Source organism: Odocoileus virginianus, chromosome 11, assembly GCF_023699985.2.
Source record: "Odocoileus virginianus isolate 20LAN1187 ecotype Illinois chromosome 11, Ovbor_1.2, whole genome shotgun sequence".
Classification (NCBI taxonomy): domain Eukaryota; kingdom Metazoa; phylum Chordata; class Mammalia; order Artiodactyla; family Cervidae; genus Odocoileus; species Odocoileus virginianus.
Window position 1 is genome coordinate 32,776,290 of NC_069684.1, and position 19,450 is coordinate 32,795,739.

Genomic DNA, 19,450 nt, shown 5'->3' on the forward strand with positions numbered 1-19,450 from the left:
CCCACATTGGCATGTGGAGTTTTAACCACTGGATCACCAGGGAAGCCCTTCTAACTGAGCATTTTTTTTTTTTTTTTTTTTAGCAACACAGGCCACTTTCCTAACTAAAAATACCCATTTCTTGGTTACCCTCCCAGGCAAAGACAAATACCAACTGTTATGGACTGAATGCTTGTGTCCCCCTCCTCCCAAATCCATGTGCTGAAATTCTACCTTCCACGTGACGGTATTAAGAAATGGGGCCTTTGTGGGGTGATTAGGATTAGATGAGACCATGATAGGGGGATGCCATGATGGGGTTAGTGCCCTTTTAAGTCATGAAAGAGTTCACTTCCTCTTTCTGCCATGTGAGGAGCTCCCTGACTTCTAACTTCCAGTCTTCAGAACCATGGGAAGTAAATTTCTATTGCTATAAGCCACCCAGTCTTTGAAACTTTGTTATAGCAGTTGGAATGGTCTAGGACACCAGCCAACCAGTCCCCCCAACAAAACATCTCATTCTCCAGCCCAGAGACTTTTAAACTTGTTGGTCTCAGGATACCTTTCCGCTCTTAAAAATAATTGAGGACTCTGAAGAGTTTTTTTTTTTTTTTTAATAAATATTCCTTTACTTGGTTGCATCAGATCTTAATTTCAGCACGTGGGATCTTCTTTGGGTCATTTGGGATCTTTCGTTGTGGCATGCAGGGTCCATAGTTGTGGCGAGTTACCCCCTGGCATGTGGGATCCTAGTTGCCTCCACCAGGAATTGAACCTACATCCTCTGCATTGCAAAGTGTATTCTTAACCACCAGACTACCAGGGAAGTCCTGAGCTTTTGTTTCATGATTTACCTGTAGTGTATGTGCTGTATAGACATACAAAATATTTTATTAGTTCATTAAAAATAGAAACCCATTACACATTCAGTTTAGTTCAGTCGCTCAGTCGCATCTGACTCTTTTTTGACCCCGGACTGCAGCACGCCAGGATTCCCTGCCCATCACCAACTCCCGGAGCTTGCTCAAACTCATTTCCATGGAGTCGGTGATGCCATCCAACCATCTCATCCTCTGTCGTCCTCTTCTCCTGCCTACAGTCTTACCCAGCATTAGGGTCTTTTCAAATGAGTCAGTTCTTCTTATCAGGTGGCCAAAGTATTGGAGTTTCAGCTTCAGCATCAGTCCTTCCAGTGAATATTCAGGACTGATTTCCTTTAGGACTGACGGGTTGGATCTCCTTGGAGGGACTCTCAAGAGTCTTCTCCAACACTGCAGTTCAAAAGCATCAATTCTTGGTGCTCAGCTTTATGGTCCAGCTCTTACATCCATACATGACTACCAGAAAAACCACAGTTTTGACTAGACGGACCTTTGTCAGCAAAGTTATGTCTCTGCTTTTTAATATGCTGTTTGGGTTGGTCATAGCTTTTCTTCCAAGGAGCAAGCGTCTTTGAACTTCATGACTGTAGTCACCATTACACGTTAACATCCATCATATCTTTTATAACTACATTTTCCTAAACAAAAAATTAGCAATCAGAGTGGTATTGTTCTATAGTTTTACAGGCTGTATTTGAGGCCCAGGTGATAGGATCCCCATTGCACTTGACCCGCTGTTTTTCACATATGTTAACCCCGCTAGGCTTTGCAACCCTTGGAGGGAGACCACCTTATTCAACCTCACATCCTCAGCATCTAACAGTGTCTAGTCTCTAGTGAACATTTGAAAGAATTATTTTTAACTTAAATATATACATTTATTTATAGTTTTTAAATTAAAAAATTTTCTTAGGCCGCACCATGCAGCAAGTGGGATCTAGTTCCCTGACCAGGGATGGAACTGACACCCCCTGCATTGAAAGCATGGAGTCTTAACCACTGGACTGCCAAGGAAGTCTAGATTTAAATATATATCTTAATTATATAACACTGTAGTTATATTACAGAAAATAGAGACAATAAGAAAAACTGCTCACAATCTCCCAAATGTCATTTTTTGGGTGTTTATCACGTCTTTTTTGAAAATGCAGTTTTCTACCTAGAATCACATCACATGTAACAGAATGCCATTTTTCGGAAAACTATTCCCCACCGCAACTAGCAATGAGTAAATTTTCCTTTCTGTTTTTAATGTCTGTGACTACCATGATGTTCTCTTGTATAGATACAACATGATTTACTTATTAAACATCCAACATTAGCACATTTTCCTTGTTGTAATAAATACGGTGATCCTGTGAAGAATACCTTCACACATATAGTTTTTTTGGCATTTAGTGTTATTTCCTTAGAATAGATTCCCAGAAGTAAGATTACTGGGTCAAAAGATGCAGACGTTTTTTATGGCTTTTAATACATACTGTAAAATTGCTTTTCAAAAGGGTTACATTAATTTTCAACGCCACCGGCACTTTTAAGAATATGCTTCACCACACAAATCGTCAACACAGGTGCTATTAAGAATGCTAATCGATAAAATATTGTGCCCTCGTTGTTAAAATTTTGCATTTTTTGACCCTCATAAAATGGAAGTTTGTTGAAGAATTAGTCTCTAAAGCAAAACTTTTTTGGGGGAACATTTTTATTTCCGGGAAACAAGAAATTTTCACTTAAGACAAGAAAACGAACACATGCTGTTACAACTGGAGCAAAATTCACTCTGACAGTCAACTTGGTGCCAAAATACTCAAACAAGGACCTTGCGCTGCTCCTGCTAGTTGTCATCCACGGGTAGAAAAGGACAAAATAAAATGTAGAGGATTTAAAGGTTCTCACTGCAAACCGTACAAGATCTACACAGAGGGGTTGGAGCTTTGATTTTCATTCAACTTTTCTTCCTTTTTTTTTTAAACTTGGAGCTTTCAGCCCTCTCCTTTGTTTCCGGTACTACCTGCCCACGTGCACAATTCCTGAATTTCTCTGCAACAGGGCATTTTCATCTTTGCCATTTCCTCTGGCTTTAGGCTTCTCGGTGCAGTGTGTGTTGGTTTCCTAGGTGTAGACGGATTTGCAGAGAAGCTGCAGCGGTGTGTCTGTCCCTCCCCTCTCCCCCCCAGGATGGCCCCTAACCCGCTTCTGGGTTGTGTCTCCGCGACTGAAACCTCGCTGGTCTCCTCGCCTTGCACGGGGCGTGAGTACGGTGGACGCTGGAATATTCGCTCGGGAAAGCCACGAATGTGAACCCAGGAGGGAAGCAAACTTGGCTCGCCTCGCCCTCCGGAGCAGGCTCGCCGAGGCTCAACGTTTCTCTAAGATTTTGCTCGGCGGCCTCATCCTGGGACAGGCATCTATGAGTCATCGGCTCTGCGGGTCACATGGCCAACGTGACCAAAATAAAGTTTCAGTATTTTAAGCCGCTAGAAAAGGGGACAACGGAGCACACCGGGGGCGGGCGACGGCGGGCACAGGCTGGCCGGGCACCCGCGCGAGGGGCCGCGGCGGCGCGGACCGAGGGGGCGGGGCGTCGACGGGGGGAGGGGAAGGGGCGGGGCCTTGCGGAGACGCGCCCCACCCCCCACGGCCCGCAGCGACGCCCGGGCTCCCGGGCCGGCCGGCTCCCGAGCGCTGCGACCGGCGGACGCCAGCCCCAAGCCCCCACGGCTCCCGCTGCCCCCCGGAAGCGGGAGGCTGAGGGATCCCGGAGATCCCGCTGCGTCCTCCACTGCCACCGGGACCCCACGCGCCGGCAGCGGCTTCCCCGGGAACGTCCTTCAGCCCCGGGAGCACGCGGGAAAAGCCCCAACGCGCCAATGAACGAGCGCCTTCCTCATGACGGTCACGCTCGGGGGCGGGGCTTCCCTTCGCCGCTCCCGAGTTCCGGGAACCCCCTTTGATTGGTCTGGACGGCCTGGGAAACACTGTAGGAAGGCCCAATCAAAATGCCACGTCTCGGCCTCGAGGAAATATTCCGTGTCGGCCCCTTTCTGATTGGGCAGTTGTTTCGGGCTCTGGCCACTGGAAAGCTTTGTTTAGGTCTGGAAGGCGGGCTTTCCTGGGAGTGGGTGGGGAGGGGGCGTTGATTCTTGACCAATCCTTTCATTCCGTTGGGTGGTGACCAGCCAATGGGCCGGATGGATAGGACGCTCCTCCCGGAGAGTAGTGAGACCCCTGGTGCGGGGCGATTGGTGGTGGGAGCGATGAGTGGCAACCGCACGGCCCAACGGATGCAGTGCGTGGGCCGCGGGGCGGGGCCAGGGCGGGTGCGCGGCGGCGGCGGGGTGGCTGGGCCGGCGGCGGCGGCGGTACGAGGCGCGCGCTCGGGGTCCCGGTCGCGAGGAGGAGGAGGATGTGGCGCGCGGAGGGGAAATGGCTGCCGAAAACAAGCCGGAAGGTAAGAGCCGGAGCGTGAGGGGCTGGGGGCGGCGCGGCGGGCAGCGGGACCCGGCCCCGCCGGACATCCCGGGCATCGGCGGCGCCGGGCGGGAGCGCGGGGGCGCGGCGGCGGCGGCGGCGGGCGGGCGCCCCGGGCCGGGGAGGGGGCGGCGGGTGGGGGGGCGGAGCGCGGCCGGGTCCTGAGGTGACTCGCGGGGCGGCGGAGCGCGGCGCCGCACACCCCCACCCGGGGGCGGGCTGGGGCCGGAGGGGCGGGGGGCCGGCGGGCGGGGGCCGGGCCCAGCGAGGAGGAGGAGCCGCGGAGGGAGGGCCGGCGCCTCCCCCACCCGGACCGGGCATCCCCGCCGCTCCCGGGCCCGGCGCGGCCCCCGCCCCCCGCCCCCCGCGCCGGTGGGGGCCGCGGGGCGGAAAGTTTATCCTCCTCAGGCCCCCTCCGGCCCCGCGCCCCGCTGCCCCGGGCCGGTTCCCGTCGGGGCACGGCCGGCGCTCAGCCTCGCCGCCTCTGGCTCTCGGCGGCGGGGCCGGGCGGACTCTGTCCAGCCTCACCCTGGAGCCCCGTGGGCGCCTCCCTGAGCCGGCAGGGTCCCCGCGCTTCTCCCCACCAGGGGGACCCTCTCCAGCTGAGCGTCCCCGGGCAGAAGGGCCTCGTGTGACCCCTCCCCCTTCCCTTCCGGGGAGGGGGCCTGCGCAGCACCCCCGCCCCTAGCAGTCGCTCCCATCCCACTCTTGCCCTTGCGCCCCTCGCAGCCAGGAGGGTGGGGTCTCCGATTCTACGGCGAGTGATGCTCTCCATACTCCCTTGCCCTTTACCTTCTGTGACCCTGATCCTCCTCTGGCAGAGGGGTCCGCCTCATCCTCTCATCTTCTGTGGAATCTTTGGGGCCTCTGCACACCATCTGTTGACCCTTTTGCCAGGACAAGGGGACTCGGGCTCCCCTTATTCTTCTCTCTCTCCCAGTGGGTCGTAGGGGCCTGGGCAGCTCTGAAGTCATTTCTAAATAGGAAAGCAGACACTTCTTACAGAGGAGGCATCCTCTCCGCACACTTTCCTGGGTTGGGGTGAGCTCATTTCCTGAATACCCTTTGAGTTGTCCTCTCTCTCTCTTTTGGGAGGAACTGGACATTCCAGGGCTCCTTTCCCCCTGTCTCTCTCTCCCCTGTCTTTTCCGTCTTCTTGGAGTTCCTCCTCTGGGTGAGGGTTGTTGCCCCATCAGATGTAGGGCAGGGCTTCCATTGTGCCTGGTACTCGAGTGTGAAGGGGTCCCGGCAGTGAGCCTGTGTCTGAGGGAAACGGGTCTGCTCTTGCTTCCAGTTTACTCTTGCTCTTAGATGGGGGAAGCATTCATCCATTGACACTGTCCCCCCCACCTCCCCAGAAAGAGGCTTCTGTGCCCTTGGCTTTGGGTGTTCATGATTACTGTCTTCTGTGCACTGAGAACCAGACTTCGTACATCTTTCATTCAAGAGACTTTGAACCTTCCCTGGAAATAAACTTCCCATTTCTTTTTTAAGAGAACTCATATCCTCCTTATGGCTTCTGTTTCCCAGTCAGCCATATTTAGTGAGCCTGTTACCTTGACTTTTTCTAATTTTCTTAAATTGTATTCATGTTGGCTGGGTAAGAAGAAGCCATATGCCTTTCCATCCAGAAAAGGGAGTGGAGACACCCATGTCGCCCACATGCCTTTCGGGAAGAGGTTGCTAGTGTGCTCCTTGTTGTACTAGAACCTTCCTTGGGTCCTGGTGTTGTCTCTCGTGGGATCCAAACATTTCTTTCGAGCTTACAGGTTTCAGGGAAGGGGAAATTTAGAGGCTTCCTATTTTTTTGTGGCTTTGGTTCTCTTTTGGCAAAAAAAAGGATACTATGCATTTGTTTATATTTATACACATACAGGCAAATATTTATAGGTGGAATTACATTCATTACGTTTATACAGGAAGTTGAAAGGGTTAGAAGACTATCTCTACATCTTGGGTGTATATGGGGACCTTAATGTGTAAGGACATAGATATGCATCACGGTTGTTGGGAACTCTTCGGCTTAGAGGAATCTGAAGACTCATTGATAAATGGCCACTTCTTGCCGCTCTTTCCTCTGTCATTTGTACTGGGCAGAATAAGCAGAATGACATCCTGAATGTTCACCAGGTCCCTGAATAGGCAAAGTGTAGAGGGCTCGCCCCTGCCCGCCATGACTTAGGCATTCTGAATTTAAGTGGTCATCCCTACCTGATCCTTCACGGGGTGAAAAGTTCTCATTTCGACTTCTTTACTGCGGTGTAGGAGAGAGAGATTTCCTGTATTTTTAGGCAAAGGATAGGAGCCGGTGAGAAGAATATGTGTTTCTGTGACAGAACTAGGAATGAATAGCCATAAATATGTCACTGTTTTATTTTGGCCATTTAAATAATTGAGAGAGGTTGTGCATGCTAGGAAAAGGTACCTTTGGGAGGGCCTGTGACACTTTGTGAGAGGGTGGGAGGGATGATCCTCCAGGTTTTCTCTGAGCCGCACAGTTTGTGTATTTGGCCGGTTCCCCTTGGCTCAGGGCCCCTCCTCTCTGTAGCTCCAGTGGTTGCTTCGGCCTCGTTCATCAGCTGAGTCTTACTTTGGGGCAGGCTGACTATGGAGCCTCATCACCGCCATCCCCCTGCCCCAGCTCTGTCAGGATTCTGCACTGGGGGTCCTTGAAGAGCTCTTCTGGTGAGGAGCCCCTCCACCTGGGTTACTGAGTCTGGAGGCAGTTACCTGGAGGATGGCTCAACATCAGTCCTTGACTTCACAGCCTTGCCCCTCAGTCAGTATTGAGCTCTCCAGTGGGTATCATACTCAACATATGAAAGTTGTGCTTTTGACCTCAATTTCCTTTTTTTTTTTTTTTTAAATTAATTTGGTTTTTAAAAGTTTTTGTGCTGTTTCTATTCTGCCTGCCTCTATATTCAGTTGATGGAATTGTGTATTTTTAGGGTATAGTATTAAGGACCCGGGAAAACAGGCGTTGACTACCTGCTGTCTGTGTTGGCGTGTTCCCAGCAGATTGCTCTCCCTTCCAGTGCTGGATCTTCTCCTGCCCTGCCCAGTAACGCCGCCTGCCTTTTGGAATTTTCCCTGCCCTCTGGGGCGCTCCATCTGCGGGCAGTAGGAGGAAAATGCTAAAGTTAGAGGAACACGCTCGAGGTTAGTGTGCGAAGTTAGGTTCCTTTCTGTGAGTTTAATGCGCTGGTGCTTTCTGTGTCACCTGTCCTCACAGATTATCAGAGCTCAGCTTCTCCGTCTTCCCCTTGCAGTGCACGGTTGGGCTAGAGGGGTTCTGTCCTCTTATGGACTTCTCTTATGTCTCTCTGTTAGAGCATCCCTCGCCCCTCCCCTGCACCCCTTACCCCTCTGCCCAGCTTTCTGGACAAGGTTGGGTGACCCATGGGACATCTCTTCCCTTGCCTTTTGGACGATCTGACTTATCCTGCATCTGGGAAATGTTGAGTTTCTCCATCTCCTTGTTTAGTGGCTTCAGACTGTTGATATGTACGCAGCAACCTCTACTCAAGGTCAGAGTGGGTCAGGTTTTCCTTTTCAAACGGGTAGGGTTGCTCTTGCCTCCTCTTTGAGACATCTTTATACATCCTGCTCATCCACGTTTTCCATTTCTTTAGTTTTTAGGCTTTCCTCTTAAAATAACCTGTTTGTTAGAGGCATGTGGCATTATTTAGCTCTTGTTCATGCTGGGTGTGGCCCCCGTGCCTGGGGGATTGTGTTTCTTCCAGCCCATCAGTGCCCATCTTCTGGCTGGATGTTGCCTCCATTCCTCTTTCCTCTGGGCCAGTCTTCGTTTCCCTTCTCCTGAGTTTTGGGGAATCATGTCTGTGTGTGCAGATGTCTTTCCAATTTCCTCGTGGGAAAAACAACAGAAGGTGACTCTCATGTGTCCTCTTCCTTTCACTTCCTGGTTGTGCCTGTTGCCTCCTTTGTGGGACCTTTGCATTTAGCCTTTTGGATAGAAGTTGTCTTTACATCCACGTTCCCATCATTGAGTGCGTTCATCCTAGAGACCTTCACTGAGCTTGTGTTTCAGGCAGGAGTGTGTGTCTGTGTGTCTCTGTGTCTGTGTGTGTCTGTGTTGGGGATGAGGGTTTGTGTGACTCTATTTGAGACCATAGGGGTCTCCTTTGCTTTGTAGTGAACATGACATTTCAGTTTGTCTTTTGTCTTTTTATATATTTGTGCAAGGAATTCTCTTGTGAACTTTAATTTTTTTGGATTGTAATCTTACAAAGACATACTCTAGCAGTGTACTATCCCATTGAGCTCTTCCCCATCCCTGCAGGAGTGGGGGTGGTGGAGAGGGTGGAGGGCAGACTGGGAGAAGCACTTAACAGCTTTCCTTCAGACAGTGTGTGGGGTGTATGTGTGTGGGTGTGTGTGTGTGTGTAGAAAAAAGTAGTCAATCTTCTTTCTAACTGTCTCGGTGTAACTTTCAGGTCATTTAGATATATGTTGATGCTTGTGTAGCATTTGAAGAGCAGCATAGTAAGTATTGTAGAGAATATGAGATCATACATGTCCTTTATAGAAAACAGTGATAAAAGAAGAGGAATAATATTCTCTTAAGGTTAACATTTCATATCATCAGATAGTAAGGAATGTATGAACTGCTGTCACATTTTCACTACCAGAAAGTGTTGTATATAAATTTTGTGCCTAATTCTAATGACTGTTCTTAGGCCAGGTATCTGGTATACTTATTACTGTTTTTATTTATTATGTGATTTAATTCTTTATGCTTTTTAAAGGTACTGTTATTTGTGTCTTTTCTTTATTTTGGTCAATAGCTTCAGTGTTTTGGGGTGTAGGTTTGGTGTATATAGTGGTGACAGTAATAATAAAGAATTAATCTGAAATGTACTTCTTTCCCTCCTATTTTAAATCAGATTTCCCCTCTCCAGTGTTTGTAGAAACCAATTCTGCTAGTATTTCCTTCTTAAGAAGAGCTCTTGTGTAAGACTCTTATAGTATGGGGTCCTTTATCCATGTGAAGATGGGACTGAATATTTTTTGTGGTGGCAGGTGATGTGTGTTTCTTTTGAATTTCCATTATCACAGACCATTTTCTAAAATGTTCTGTATCTTCTAGAATCACTTACCATGACCTTTTTTTTTTTCTTTTGATGTTCTAGATGACTTAAATCCTACCTCCCTTTCTTCCCACAAGGTTTCTTTATTGCCCTTCTCATCATTATTTAAAAAAAAAAGTGTAGATCTGCTGGATTTATAGCCTTTTTGTCATTAAAGAGGGATGCCCACAATTCTTTTTGTCCTGTAGTGAGAGGCAGTGCTACTTCTTGGTAGGGAGATGGATTGGAATTTAAGCCACAAGGTAAGGGGTGATGGTTGTATCTGTGACTGGACAGCATCCTTGTTGAAACACTGTGTCCTTCCAGCGCCTGGGCCTCCCCATGTGGGATTTTGGAAGTTTTTCTTTTTGCTACATTCAGCCAGCTTCCTTCTTTTTCTTTGGCTTGATAATGATACATTTCTTTGGGTAGAGCCAGCAAGTCTAGACTTCATCTGGGGCCTTCATCCAGGAGGTGGTGTGGGGTCTTGCACTGTCGCTGCCTTTTACAGTACTGTCTCTGTGGTCTTTGGTGTCTCTGAGGGTGAGGGTAAGGAGTGTCCTAGCTCCTCTTCTCTGTCCCTAGAACATGAGTTAGAGCGCATGGCCACTCACGCCCTGTTCTGCGTTAGAGCGTGTGATGGCTCTGTCTTGTCTTTTTGTTTATTTTCAGAATATCTAATCAAGTTCAGGATTAAGTTCATCAGACGTCATCAGATCTCTGTATTTTGTGCCATCCATGGATGTCGTGGCCGTCAGTCCTGTGATTAACATGTATTGCTCTTCTGTCATTAGAAAGGGGAACTTGCAGACATATGGATGGTCTTCCATCCCATAATATTTGTCATGTATTTGTAAGAAAAGTGTTTCTTTGTATATACTGACAGTAGACAGCAATCCTCGATTTTTTCATCTGATGGGACAAAGTAAAGGGTGTTTTTTTCCTCTCCCCTATCAGTATGCTGGCTGTGTATTTCTAAGGTTCTGTTGCATCTTTCTGCTTTGAACGCCATTGCTTGTAGAAGGTCATGGGCCTCCTTGTGTAAAGATTGGTAATGCTTCCTGAGCATTTTTTAGTTCATTACCTTGGACTAAAAAAGAAATATTATGTACCCCGCTGCAAAGAGAGGCCAAGTGTCAGCCACATTACTTCCCTTTTTTTTTTTTAAAGAGGGTTCATTTACTTTCAGCCTATTGACATCTCGTAAGATGGAATGACCAGAGATATTTTTGAAATGGTTCTTGTGCGTTCACCCCAGTGTTCTGCTCACTCTTGATGGAATTGCATGTTCTGTCATAATATGAGTCCCTTGCTCATTTGGAAAAGTGCAGTCACATTTTATTTACTCCCAAGATTTAGCAAGGCCCTTCAAGACAGGTAACCAACACATGCCTTTCTGAGAGTGTTAGCAGAGGGTGGCTGCGAGGAGGAAGATGTGCTGGGTTGGGGCTGATTCCTTGCTCAGTTCTGTGCAGTGTGGTTTTGTAGTTACAAGTGCACATAGTGATGTGCCTTGAAGTAAATGTTCAAGGCTGAGTTCGGAACAGTTTCAAACATGCTACCACCTGGACGCTAATTAAGTGGCATTAATCTTACCCCCGATCTCACTTCTTAATATCATCCAAATACCCCCTTTCCCTTTCTCTCCCTCTGAAATCTAAAACCAGCAGTCATAACGAATCCCCGAAAAGGAAGCCACGAAGGCCAGCTCTGACCCTCTTCCTCGTGGCTCAGCTGCTGGCTTTGGGCACCTTGTCAGTTGCTTCTTTTGCATAGACAGGCTCTGGTGGGGTGAGCAGGTGACGTGGAACATTCAGTCATTTAACAGACCAGGCCTGTCTCTCCAGTCTTTCCTTAGCAGTCACCACAAGGTAAGATCATGTATTTTAGTCACTTAAAAACACTTGTTAAGTGGATGATCCTTCCTCCTTTATTTCTCCCTAGCCGTTAGAATGAATACTGGAGTTAGTCTTCTCATGGGACTAGTGAATCGCTGGTCCCTGCTTTTGTGTCCAACATCTGTGAGAAAATGGGGCGCTGACTCCCCAAAACTGGAGTCTGACCCTTCAGGACTCAGACCTTCTCTCTGGAGCCTGCACGTTAACTGTGGAGGTGATTTATTCTTCCAGCTAAATCTAGTATCTATACCAAGTGGTAAACCAGTTATTTAAGTTTACGTTTAGCAGTATGTGTCTGTGTTACATTAGAATGGTATGCAGCTGCAGCCAAAGACACTCATGCAACTAGAAAACAGAAAATGAAAAGAAAGAAAGGCTTTTTTTCTAGTTTTGCAAACTAGGTTCTATATTTTTTTTTCCTTCATCAGGGTTGATTTAGATGGCCAGAAAACATTTCTAAGGGTACAGCAGTACAATCAAGAATTAGTCTTTTTAAGACTTAAGATTTGGCTTTTAATGCTTATCTGAAAAGTTCTTCTTGAGGATGTATGTGCCCCACTAGTTTTCTGGGGCACATGGATATCAAACCATTTGGAAGCAATAAAAAGAAATTGGTATAAAGTGGGAAATTATCAGAGAAAAAATGTGATAGTGAAGAAATTACCCATTATATTCTTTTAAAAAAATAATCTCAAAATGATGACTCTAAGTGTAAATTCAGGTATCCTAAGGTAAAAATGGGTTGTTGGTATGATTACCATGTTGAAATCTGCAAATATACTTATTGTATGAGAAAAACTCCCTGAAATGGGGATGCTTAGAAGATAAAGAAGTTGATGGGATTGGTGATTTTAAATTGTTAAGTGTTTTTTCTCTTTTAAAAAGTAATTGAAATAAAATAACCCCTTAGTGAAGAGAGTGTAAACTTTAATGGAAGTTCAGGAGAATGAAACATTTAAAAAGGGAAGATTGAAGATAAGGATTTTTTATTGTGAATCCACAAGGGGGTAGTGATGCTCTATCAAAGATATTTGTGGTAAAAATGTGAGATGATCTCTTTTAACACTTTGGATTTACAGATAAAACCGGTAGGCTTGCATTTTAACTTAATAAGATCTTCTTTTCAAAATGTTTATTGGCAAAATTGTTTACTGCTGAAATTTAAAAAAAGTCCATTTTAGGTGAGGGACTATTTTAAGCCACATGAATGGTAAAGAAGAAAGAATGTCCTTCTAGTTCTGTGCTCTAGAGAGGTTACTGAGGCTCTGAGGGTCACTTATTTTCTAAGAATGTAATCTTAAATTTCCTGGGAAACATTAGGACTCTAGGAATCACTTACTTAAGTGTCCTGAATAAAAGGATCTTAGTAAATTATGTTTAAACTTTATAGAAGTTTGTAGTGCTAGTTGTATTTTAAATTCTGTCAGGAGATGAAAAATGTAGACAGTCTGCACACTAGCTGTTCTTAATAGTTCTAAGTAAATCAAATTTTTATAATCTATCTTTTTTATTAGTTTATATTCTATCATTAGATAAAAGCATTCCTCTCCCCCCGCCTCCCACATAAAAATTCCAGTATCTTGCCTGAGATCACTGAGTCCCTCCCTGTTATATTAAGAATTGCTCAAAATTAGGCATGGTTTGGTAATGCCAGGTAGTTTTTAGTGAAGAACTAATCTATATGGTGTGCTCTTTTTTGAATGTGATGTGCATGGTGGGAGGAAGATTTAAGATGGGAACGAGACTATGTTCTTATTTAGAGACATAGCTAACCATATTTTTTAAAAAAATAGTGCTTTTAACAATAATATGAAATATTTCCATGGTTTAGAAGTGATGATTGTTTGTAGCATATACACCGTGTGTTTTTCATGTTTGGTCTCGGGAAAAGGTTGTTAGTTTGGCTTTCTCTCTTTCTCTCCCTGTCCCTTCCCTCCTCCCCCCGCCCCACCTCTTCTTTTCCTTCCCTTATGTTGGGCAAGGGCTTTTTCTGTCTTGTGTGTGCTCAGTCGTCAGTCCTGTCTGACTCTTTGTGACCCCATGGACTGTAGCCCACTAGGCTTCTCTGTCCATGGAATTTTCCAGGCAAGAATACTGGAGCTGGTTGTCATTTCCTTCTTCAGGGGATCTTTCTGACTCAGGGATTGAACCCGCGTCTTTTGCATTGGCAGGCGAATTCTTTACCACTGAGCCACCTGGGAAGCCCTTTTCTATCTTGTACCCTTTAGTAAATGACTAGTGATTTAACATCCCCAAAGATGCACCGTTTCTTTGTGGACTACCCGGAGCTCTGCTGGAAGCTGAACTATGACGTCAGCGTTTTCATTCATGGATTCGGTTCTTCCAAATCTCTTCTCTTGTTCTGTGCTCCTGAGCTGACTTCTGGCACATGCATAAATCAGTTCACCATCAGTCAGCCCATAAGTCAGTGATCAAAGGTAAAACAGAAATTGCTGGAGTTGTTTGGATGGAGCCATGGTTGCTCATGCTGATTTGCATCAGTGTAGTTTGGACAAGGTTTCTGGCGAAACAGATTGAAACCTAAAAACAGTCAATTTAATTATCTCATGATTCTGTGGATTGAGTTGTGTTGTGAACATATTGACACTACATTTTTGTTCTCCCATGAAGTTCAGGGTGCTGTGCTGTAGCTCCTTTGTTATGATGTAGCATTCCTGTTATAATTTGACTGAATTGGAGGATTGTGCTTTATTTCAGGGAGGTTAGGCCTCCAGATTAAATTACATTCTACACAGATTCCTTTTGGAATGCACTTGGGTTTTTTTTTGGGGGGGGGTGTTCCATTGCTCTGGAAATATTTTGAATAACTGTTTGATACTTAGAGTTTCAATATGTTGTGATTATAGTTATGTAACTGGCATGGCCGTCCTTGTGTTGGAGTTGGATTTCCTTTTCCTCGATCATGCACTCCTGTAGCTGTCGACTCTAACTTCTCCTCCAGGGAGGTCACTGCTTGTAATTTAGTGCTGCCTGAGAGCAGTTCTTGAAGAAATCTTGTTTGGAGTTGGCCTCTGCAGGGCCGGGCTGGAGGCTGAGCCTCTAGCGGCTGGCATCTTTCGGGCCTCCTGTAGTTGATGAATGGTGAGCTTGAAAAAAGTTCATTTTCTCTGGTTTCTTGGGGGTTTGTTGACTTTCCAGTTATTTAATTGCCAAGAAACATGTAGAAGTAAAGTGTGTTATATTTAGAAATCATTTTAGCTCAGTTACAGTTTATGGTTAGAGATGATTCAAACTGCGACCGTTTTGATTGATACCCAGTGTTACTCCCTAGATAACTTCTTAAACCTCCTGACAACTCAGAGATACTGTCTTCTCATAGCCCTAAATGAAACGAGAGCTTTGTGTTCCTTTCGGATGACCCGAGTTCTCTGATGGGGAACAGAGATTTGTAGTCTGTTGTTTGGCGTTCTCCTTTAAGTAGATTCTCCGAGAAAAAAAAAAACTGAGAGCAAGTAGACATGAATAAGCATTTGAAGCTGACTCAAATGACGTTTATTATTTTCTCTAAGAACTAAATCGTTTTAAAATTATTTAAATAAATTTCCAGGAAGGAATCTGATTGTAAATACTATTGAAGAAAGGAATATTTAATAGTATAGGGTTTCCGTAAACACTGCCTCATTTTCAAAACCATGCTTTCCTGTGGACTGCTGTAGGATTTATGAAAAGTTATGGGTTTGGAGCTCAGATTTCAAAATGTTGGGCAGCCTAGCTGTGGTGTCAGCATTATCATTTTTGTCTTACCCTGAACCAAACAGCGCTAGATGAATCCTCTGGCCATGGAGGCTTAGGTTTCCTGCGTGGCTTTGAGAACAAGTCCATAGTGGTTCCCAGCTCATCCCTTCTCTTTCTGTAGCCAGAAACACTGGGGAACGGGAGCAGGGACTTCGGCTGGAGGTGCGTTTTCTGCTGTCCTGGCTGCCTCTTCTGCAAGCCAGGTGTCGGGAGCCTATCTTCCTGGCCTCGGCCTGCTCCTCCTCACCCCCTTGTACTTCATCACTCTCCATTTTGGCTCAGCATCTCCTCTTGGTTTTCTGAGGCTTCGGCTCTCACATAATGAGTTAGTCGGTCCTAATTTTAAGGGGAGTCACGTGTTGGGTAGAGGCTAGTCCTGGTGACGACCTCTAAAGTTCCTTCCCATTCTGACTTGCCATGATAAGAAAATGAAGCTGGATGTGTGGGATTTCGCTTCATGGCTTGCTGTGCTGGTACGCAGCTGTCTTTTCCTGTGCAACTCTATCTTTTCCTTTTGAGGTACTTGCTCCAGGTCAAGAATTAATGTGTTGGCTCAGACTGTCAGTGTAGGAGGAATTTGAACCGTAGTTGCTGAGGTGCCTCCTTTCTGGTGTACCGAGAGGGCTTAACTCTTTAGGTCAACATGCTGTGAGTTAAAAATTGTAAAAAGGTTGTTCAAGTTGTTAAAGATGCACAGCACAAAAATGTTCATTCTGCTTAGTTCTTCCCTGTGACACATTTCTGGTCTTTATTCTGATATGGATGAGCATTTATAGTTTTGGAAAAATAGACTTAAATAATACATGAGTACAGATGCAAAAGTGTCTGCTAACCTCAGACATTTTCTGTGTGAGGTAGTATTATTTATATTCATTTAGCTTTATTTCCCGGAGTTGATTAATATAACTGTTACGAAGATGTATTGATTGCTAGACTCTTCCTACTAAGAAACTCGGGTAGACTGGGGAGTTGCGGTGGGGCCACTGTAATTGATCATATTGCATCTTCACTTGGGCACATTCCCTGGGCTGCTCAAGGCCTGGCATCAGGGTTGGAAAGTTTCTTTCCTGTTTAAAGATACTGAGGGGCAAGTGAAAGTTCCTGGTGTTCTTGGCAACACACTGCCTTATCCTTTCTGTCTCTGCCATGTTGAAATGTGCTGGCTGAACCATTTGCTTTGATGAAGCTTCTGATGGAGGTCTCTTCCTCGTTTACTTTTATTGATATAGGCTGTTGTGCTTACAAAGAAAGCTGTAACAAGTGGAAGATAGCGAGTGGGTACTCAACATTTTTGAAGTACTTGCTTTTCATCCTAGGGGTCCTCCAGAAATTGATCATGGATTACTTGACCAAATTCAAGGCCCAGAGATTTATTCCAGGCACTCTGGGAGGTGAGCCCCATCAGTCTTTCTCTACTGAATCTGATTATTCTCCAAATGACCCATTGCTGCCCGCACGGCTGTCTTCTGATGCAAATCTGGTGATAGTGGCAACCTTTCTAACCGAGCTGAGTCTCCTTGACAGCTGTTATCTGTCCTCTCCAGGTATTTTTAGTCTCCGGCCTCTGTGGCCACGTCTAGAGGATCCGAGGATGAATTTAGCTGCTCTGGGGCCGCTCCAAGTGGTTGCGGGTGTTCTCTGCTCCCTCCTCTCCAGCCTCCCGCAGCACCACCTCTCTGGAGGCTCGGTGCCCTTGTCGCTCGATGACCGAGCAGAGACAGAAATCATTTGTTTAATAAGAATGAAAAAGTCAGGATTTTTCAGGATGCTTTTCAAGGTAAACAGTCAGGAGCAGGGATGGTGTACAACAGCAGCGTGAGTGGACTTCATGCCACCGAATTGTATGTTCTTTTTAAAAGGGGTAAAGTGGTTAGTTTTACATTATGTATGTTTTTGCATGATTAAAACCACCCTCCAAATGAATATAAAACCCAGTGAGAAAAGTATCTATAAGGAGCTGAGAGTAAATATGTAGCAGTATTTTCATTATTCTAAGCTGGCAGGTGGTGCCTTAAATGAAGGTTCAGAGTCCACCTCATGCCATGCGTGTGTGTGGACACACACATACACACACACAGTGAATGTGCAGTGGTCATCAGCTCTGAGGTTCATCTGTACAGAAGAGGGTGGGCACTGCACGCTGGGTGTCACAGAGGGAAAGCAGTTGGAGCGGTTTCTCCCGCAGGGAGCGTGGGCACTCCTGCTAGGTGCTGTGAAGGTTGCTCTTGTGTAAGGAGAGCGGAGCCACCTCAGCCTCGCAGGAAGGAGACCAGAGTGAGCCGCGGAGTGTGCAGTGGACTCTGGGGCCTGGGGCTGAGCCTGGCCCTGCCGGCTCCCCTCTGTGCTGGTCCCTCTGTCTCTCCTCGCTGACACGATGTCCCGCTCATACCTTCCATGTCTGTGGCTTCCCGGGGCTCTCTGTCCTCTGACTCCAGTCTCTGTGGCATGTGTTTAAAGTTCTCAGGACGAAGGGTCGGAATGACTTCTTTCAGTTGGTGGTTTGTTTCCAGAGGTCGGGGGTTCACTCTGCTCTGGTCTATACTGAAGGACGGTGGGCTCAGATCTGCTGATCTGCTGATCACTTCAAGGGGCTCATGGCCAAGGACTGTGGGAGGAGGGGACCATAGCATAGGGTCCTGATGCCTCAACCTCTCTCTGTTAAACCGTGTAAAAGGAAGAATACTGACCCCAAAATGGATTTCCTGCATTCACTTGCTATAGTGAGTAAACTTTAAAAAAAAATTCCTTTCTAAAAATCATTTATTGATCTGACTGGGTCAGATCTTAGTTGCAGCATGCAGGATCTTCCTTGTGTCCTGTGGAATCTTTTATTTTTGCTGAGATGCATGGGCTTAGTTACCTCGTGGCATGTGGGGTCCTAGTTCCTCAACCAGGGATTGAACCTGCATCCCCTGCATTGCAAGGTGGATTCTTTTTTTTTTTTTTTAATTGGGGTGGAAAAGTGCTTCACAATTTTGTGTTGGTTTCTGCCGTACAGCAACACGAATCAGTCATAATTATATGTGTATATATATGTCGTTTTCCTCCTGAGCCTCCTTTCCTCTCTCCATCCCACTCCTCTGGGTCATCATAGAGCACTAGGCTGGACTCCCTGTGTTATTTAGCAGCTTCCCGCTAACTATTTTACATATGATAGTGTATATATGCAAGGCAGATTCTTAACCGTCAGACACCAGGGAAGTCCCGCGAGTAAACTTTTTACTGAGAAAATGTTCACTGTGGCTCCAGCCACGAGGCCCAGCATCCTCAGCCTGCCCGGGCATGTGTATGGGTAAATCAATGGTGACGAGGCGGGCAATACACGTGGCAGCCTCTGCCCTGTGGTTCTCGGGAGAGCTGGCAGTTGTGGTGGGGTATGCCTGTGTCTTTTGAGGTGTCCCCCAGTTCACATGCTTGGGTGGGCTTCCTTGCCTTTCCCCTTGTCGTGGACCACGAAACCTGGGAGTCTGGAGATGTTGCCTCTGAAGAGGGCGGAGGTCTGGAGGAGGAAACAGGGAGCAGCCTATGTCTTAAGGACGTATGGCCACTGAATGCACATTTGTTTGCTTTTCCTTCTCATCCTTCCTGCATCTAGTCTCAGGTTTTTCTTGATTTCTCATGGTAAAAGAGGAAGGAAAAGGAGAGCAAACAGGTGGAAGGCTGAGAGAGCAGGTTTGGAGGTCTGTGTAAGAGGCTAGTAGCCAGCACACCGTTGAGGTCTGTGAGCTGCTCAGTGATTGGTGCTTCATAGTGATGACCTTGAGTATATTCACAAAAGCAACACCACCTATGCTCTGCTTAACAAATGAGGCAAGTATATAATGTTTGAAAGAAACATAATCGTCAGATGGTTTTAGTAGTCAAAGGGATTTGACTTGTTTTTCAGTATAACAGTTTTGGGTGGGAGGTGGGAAGGAGGTTCAAGAGGAAGGGGACATCAACCTATGGCTGATTCATGTTGATGTATGGCAGAAACCATCACAATATTGTAAAGTAATTATCCTCCAGTTAAAAATAAATAAATTTTAAAAATGTAAAATGACAGCTTTATTGAGGTATAATTCTTTTACCATAAAATTCACCCTTCTAAAATATACCATTAAGTGGTTTTTGGTGTGTTTAAACACAGCTGTGTAACTGTCATCACTGTCTGATTCCAGAACATCTTCATCATTCCTGAAAGAAACCTCTGCCCGTTAGCAGCCGCTCTGCTTTGCTCCCTCTCCTCTGCTCCAGGCAATTAATAGTCCATTCTCTCTTCCTGGACTTGCCTGTTCTGGACATTTCATGCAAATGGAATCCTACACTATGTGGCCTTTGGTGACTGTCTTCTTTCTCTTAGCATGATGTTTTCATCCACATTATAGTTTATATC

General features: G+C 46.2%; 1 protein-coding gene across 14 annotated transcripts in view; it reads left to right on the plus strand.

Annotated features, from left to right (window-relative positions):
- The first annotated feature begins 4,121 nt into the window (after positions 1-4,121).
- The window catches only part of CAMTA1 (calmodulin binding transcription activator 1), a 961,599-nt gene continuing 946,270 nt past the window's right edge, over positions 4,122-19,450 (plus strand). For 2 of the 14 annotated variants that reach the window (XM_070474232.1, XM_070474233.1), the window contains exon 1: positions 4,144-4,311. In XM_070474232.1, coding sequence (XP_070330333.1) covers positions 4,267-4,311 — 45 coding nt within the window. In that variant the 5' untranslated portion in view covers positions 4,144-4,266. Of the gene's footprint in view, positions 4,312-19,450 lie in introns of all 14 variants that reach the window. The other 12 variants (XM_070474221.1, XM_070474229.1, XM_070474222.1 and 9 more) reach the window with 10 other exon arrangements.